At 45.9% G+C, this 6,000-nt stretch overlaps 1 protein-coding gene across 1 annotated transcript in view; it reads right to left on the reverse strand.

Moving 5' to 3' along the window:
• Positions 1-6,000, reverse strand: part of Otoa (otoancorin) — a 62,707-nt gene that overhangs the window by 43,504 nt on the left and 13,203 nt on the right. The window contains exons 9-10 of the mRNA XM_055627696.1: positions 5,514-5,614; positions 2,240-2,379 (exon numbers count right to left, since the gene is read on the reverse strand). Coding sequence (XP_055483671.1) covers positions 2,240-2,379; positions 5,514-5,614 — 241 coding nt within the window. The remainder of the gene's footprint in view (positions 1-2,239; positions 2,380-5,513; positions 5,615-6,000) is intronic.

A 6,000-nucleotide genomic window follows, 5' to 3' on the forward strand; every position in this document is an offset into this window, starting at 1 on the left:
CAGAGGGACTCAAACTCTGCTCTAGCTAGGAGCAGTATCTCTAGGGGTGAGGTCATAGACTCGGGCCAACTAGTTTGAAGGCCAGCTCTGTGAGATATTTGCCTCTGGTGAATCACTTGACTCCTCTTCCAGGTAGCTGCATACAGCAGCGCAGCACATGCTGTGAGCTACAGGACAGGATGAGCCTGTCTCTCCGAAGAGTTAGTAACTAGGTTCACTTCCGTCATCATAGTGCATCATGGGAAATATGATGATGCGGGAATGAGGGTGACTATGAAAGCAAGGACAGGTAGAACCAGTGATGAGTCTTCCCAGTGGGTACTAAGCCACCGGGAAGTGACTGTTCTAAGAGATCTTATGAAGATGTCCTGCTCAGGGTAGCCAGACCAGCTGGTTGACCGCAAGCAGCCTGGTTCAGCCCTCTCAGAATAATAGTGGCGTGTTTGGGCATGAACACAGGAGATCATTAAGCTACAGACAGGAAGGGTAGGATGGTGGTTACCAGAGACTGAGGGAGAGATGTCAACAGACACAGAACCTCAGTTAGGGAAGAGGATCAAGTTCTGGGAGCCATGGTGGCTATGGTTAACCACGGAGCTCACGGTGGATTCCAAGCATTCTGACCATGCATATACACACACATGTATAGAAGGAAACGGACATGCGAGTGACCCAGTTTAGCCAGTCTGCAATCTGTGGATGTTATGGGCGGGTTTTTTATTATTCATGGGTAGGAGCATGTGTGTGCATGTTGTGCACATTTGTGTGTCCCATAAGCTTCTGAGGGTTCTCCTGTTTCTGCCTCCCCCATCTCTCCATAGAAGAGCTGGCATTACAGATGCTCATGCTCTTTGCCCTGCTTTTATGTGGGCACTGGGATTCAAACTCAGGTCTTCACCCTTGCATAGCTAGTGTCTTTACCCACTGAGCCATCTCCCCAACCCTGTAGTTTCCATCTTGAATGTCCTTCAAAGGTTCATGGAGGTGATGATGAGGCCAAGGTCACAACTCTCAAGGAACAGAGTTAGGATTGAAACCAAGAAGTCTAGCTCTGGGTCCATGTCCCCTAATTACCAGGTTACATTTGTGTGTGTGTAAAATAGTGAAACAGGGTCCACCCTAGCGGGTGAAATTTATTATGGATGGGGAAGATTGTGACATAGTTCCAAATGAACACTCACTCTGGAAGGATTCATCTGAAAGATTTGAAGGTAAGAAGAGCCGTGACAGTCAGGACTCTGAGAGGATGGAGAGAACACGGTAGACTGGTTGGGTTTTTTGATACAAGCTTGGAGTCACCTCAGAAGAGGAAACCTCAGTAGTGCCTCCATCAGGGTAGTCTGTAGGCAAGTCTGTGGATGGTGCGGTCCCTGGGCTGGTGGTCCTGGGTTCTATAAGCAGGCTGAGCAAGCCATGGAGAGCAAAGGCAATAAGCAGTACCTCTCCATGTCTCGGCATCAGCTCCTGCCTCCAGGTTCCTGCCTTGAGTTCCCACCCTGGACTACAATCTGTAAGTTGAGATAAACCGCCAGCTTGCTCTTGGTATTTTATCAAAGCAACAAAAAACAGACTAGAACAGATCCCCTCACCAGTTCCCCCCCTGCCTGACCCACTCCCTCCCTCCAAGGTGAGGCATCCATGACTAGAAATGGCTAGAGATGAATATCATGGTACCATGACAAGATTCTAAACAGATTCTAATAGCCTAATGATAACAAAAGATTCTCTCATACACAGGAACCCACCAGCTGCTTCCAACACTTGCCCCAACTTATGGAAATGCCGTGTTCACCTTGCAATGGCACCCTGGGTACTGAAGATGGCCTAGCTCCAGCTCAGGGTTGGAAGAGGCACAGGGGAGGTGACAGAAAATGCTTGGGCTCCACGAGGTGCTCAAGGATTTGTTCCCTTTCCCTTTTCAAACATTTTTGAAGGGTGTCAAGTCCTTGGAAGCAAATTCCTCTCTTCAAATGCAGAGAAGTGTGGGACTATTCTCACACTATCCTCACAAATCTGGGAACCCCAGATTTGTGGTCACTCCAAGATAGCTGGTATGTAGACTGCATTTGTCCACATCTGAGTGTGTGTGTGTGCGTGTGCACGCGGATACACCCAGCTTTTTACCTGGGTGCTGGGGAATCTAACTCGGGTCTCTGCACTCATTTGCCAAGCATTTACTCACTGAGCCACCTCCCCAGCCCTTAGACCAAATACCGAGAGGGTCCAGGGCCATCCTTGCCTGTGGATGGTGGATACATTCCTCATGTCAAAGCTGGAGTAGCGGATCCTCTCCAGGAATGCCTGGGCCAGCTCAGGGGTGACATCATACACCATGTCCAGCTGCTTGGTGGCGTTGTCATAGCTGATAAACAGCCCAATCTGGTAGACAAGGATGGGAAGATGGGTGAGATCAGTGAGGAGGGTCAAGTGACCCAGTGGGGACCTATCCTGGCCGCTTGTGCTGTGCCCATCTCAGCCGTATGCTTATGTGCTACCAGTTCTCAACTCACTTTATTTCTCTTCACTTACTATTTTTTTAAATGTTCAGTGTATATACTCATTGTACATGGCTCCATGTTACACAAAGATGTTTCTATGAATATATATTCTGTGTTGAGCCCCCACCTCTCACCTTTCTCACCTCTCCCCCTCTTACCCCATTTGTTCCCTAAACATTTCATTTCTACTTTCATGTCTTACACACACACATGGTTTTATGTATCTGTACCAAATCTGGGAACATAAACAAAAGAAAGCATATTTGTATTTCTGGGACTGATTTAATTAGCTTGATATGATTATCTCCAGTTGCATTCATTTCCTGCAAACAACATAACTTCATTCTCTGGCTGAAATTTTCCATTGTGTAAAACTGGACTTAATGGGGAGAGAGACAAAAGAAAATAGCGATCTCAAAGTTGTGTGCCAGGGGACAGAAGGTGAAGACAGTCAAAATACAATAAAATTCTTCAATACTAATACAATATCATTAAGGAGTAAAAAGTCCCACTGACTGCACATAAACAAAGGTGAGAAGATTTTTTGAAAGCCCATTGTGCATACAGGACCATATTTTCCTCATCCACTCCTCTCTTCTTGGACATCTAGCTGGTTCCATCACTTCACTGCTGTAGAGCGCTACACTGAACACTGACGTCCAAGTGTCTCTGTGAGGACTGACCCTGCAGTACCCAGGAGTACTGTAGCTGGGTCAGATGGGAGGTCTAGCTCGAGGGTTATTTGCTTTGTTTGCCTCACTTGTTTGTTTTGAGCTAGGGTCTCACTACGTAGACCAAGCTGGCCATCAAACTCACATAGACGCAACGCCTCTGCCTCCTACGTGCTGGGATAAAAGGAGTGCCCCCCCCATGCCCAGCTTTAAGGGAATTGCAGTTGCCACCAGGCTGGGCAGGGAGGTGTTACTTTTTAATATCCCAGTGGTTGAAAGTTTTCAAAGCTGATCTTTGTACACGTGTTCCTACCTTTGTTGTGCTGAGGGCAGACAGTGCAATCCACAGATTTTTTTTTTTTTTTTTGCTTTGAAGAATAAAAATTATCTTTGAAGTGGATAAACAAATTTGACCTGTGGTAATGGCCAGAGTGTGTGTCCTCTTTGCAAGATATAAAGTGTAGCATACATATTTCACAGAGTACTAAGCGTATTGCTCAGACGCTATTCCTGCTTCATTTTGCCTACATGTCCAAGAGCATCACACTCTCATTTTATACTACAATATGACTCATTATGGTTTTACCTCCTATTTCTAATGGACTTTGCATTCTAGATGTTAATGCACTCTAATTCTGTATTTCAAAACGTGCTCAATGGACTTGAAAAACAGCTCAGCGGGTAAAGTCCAAGCGTGAGGGAAAGGATTCAGATATCCAAAAGTGACATAAAGAATCAGACGGGAGAGGCAGTGTCCTGTATCCCAGCACTTCAGAGGCAGAGACAGGATACCGCAGGGCCAAGCTGCTTAGTTATACTAGCCAGACTAGATGAGCTCGGGGCTCTGCTAGAGACCCTGTCCACATAAACAACGGGGAGAGCAGGGGCTGAAGAGACGACCCAGCAGCTGAGAGCCCAGCAGCTGAGAGCACCGGCTGTTCTTCCAGAGGATCCAGGTCGAATTCCCAGCATCCACGTGGGGGCTCACAACCCTCTGAAACTTCAATTCCAGGGGATTACATGCTCTCGCTGGCCTCAGTGAGCATCAGACACTGCAAATGGTACAGGGACATATATGCAGGCAAGACACCATACAAACAAAAATAACAAAGTAACAATTTTTTTAAAAACTGAAGAGCAGTCAAGGAAGACATCTGACGCTGACTTTGGGTCTACACACACTATTGTACACATATGTAAATGTGCACAAATGTGTAATATGTGTAGATGACCATAACATCCTCCCTTGAGGATTATAGACTCTGACCCTGTGTAAACCCACCCCTCTCTATATTTGTACGTCATAAGAAGTTGCCCACGGCTGCCTGATGGTAGAAACCCCCCAGTTCCTAAAGGCTGAAAGCTGGAGATGTCTGATGTGCTCCTAGCCTCGTAGGTAAAAGGGAGGAACCAGGGCTGGCAAGATGGCTGACCAGGTCATGGTGCTTGCCATGCAAGCTTCAGTTCAATCTCTTGAACCCTTCTTGGAAGAAAAGAATCAGCTGAAAGCTGTCGTTGGGCCCTGAGACAGGCACCATGGCAACGCGCACATCCACACATCACGGTGATAGAAGAGGAACCAAGCCTTGCCTTGGGTTTTCTAACCCTCATGCTCGGTTGGGTGGACTATTCTCTGAAGCAGGCTGTTGTGTGATTCAAGGTGAAAGACAGGGCTCCTGTGCTCTTTACTTTTCTTTTGATGGAGTCCAGCCCCCTGCTCTTTAGGAACCTCTGTCGGAGCGTTCTTCAGAGGCTACATTTCAAAGTCACAACACCCAAGGGATCTTAATTCCATTGAGTCAACATCAGAAGGAAAGAGACAAATGGACTGACAAGTCAAGTAACGTGAGCCACAAACATTTCTCCTCTGTAAAGTCCAGAGCTCAGATCTAATCATTGCCCCTGCTGAAGTAGCTATTAATAGAAATCACTATTAATAGAAGCAACCATTAATTCCCGCTAGTTTGGCTTGAGCTTAGGATTCCCAGGACTGGAAACTCGATAACTATTGTCCTTGGCTTTTCTTGAGAAAAAAAAAAAATCCCCTTACGTGAGTCTTGGTTCATAGCCAGTGTTCCCTTCAATATCTTGTTGGCCCTGTCAAAGCTCTCAGTTGGCCATGATTCTTTTATCCCCTTAGCTCTTCTTTGCTAAGATACAACTCCACCACTGACCCTCTGAGGCTTTGTTCTGAGAGTTTGGTTTAAAAGGTAGAGCTAGGTTGAGCTGAGGTCAGTGTACAACTTCCAGGACAGGGTAGTTTAACAAATGTGGGAAGTTTAGAGCACTCTTCATTCAAGGCATATTAGCAATAAGGACATAAAAATATACCTTTCTAACTTACTTCTATAGGACTAATTTCCATAATTTCTTCAAATGACAGGTGAACCATGTATCTGCCCAAAATCCATAATTTTTCTGCACTGACCCATGAAACTGAGCCATCTACAAAGAGAAAGAAGCAAATAAATAATAAGTAAGCAAACATGCAAAGGCTTCTAAATGGGGAGGCGGCTCAGCTAATAAGAAATGCTTGCCAGACAATCATGACGACCTGAGTTTGATTCCCCCAGAGCCCTCATCAAAAGAAAAAACAAAAAGCAGGCAGGGTGACCTGCCTTTAATACTTGTAATCTCAGCACTCAGGGAGACAGAAGCAGGTGGATCTCTGTGAGTTCGAGGCCAGCCTGGTCTACAAAGCTAGTCCTGGACAGCCAAGGCTACACAGAGAAACCCTGTCTCAAAACAACAAAGAAAGAAAGAAAGAGAGAAAGAGAGAAAGAAAGAAAGAAAGAAAGAAAGAAAGAAAGAAAGAAAGAAAGAAAGAAAGA

This window comes from Psammomys obesus, unplaced genomic scaffold, assembly GCF_907164565.1.
Source record: "Psammomys obesus unplaced genomic scaffold, mPsaObe1.curated_primary_1811, whole genome shotgun sequence".
NCBI lineage: Eukaryota > Metazoa > Chordata > Mammalia > Rodentia > Muridae > Psammomys > Psammomys obesus.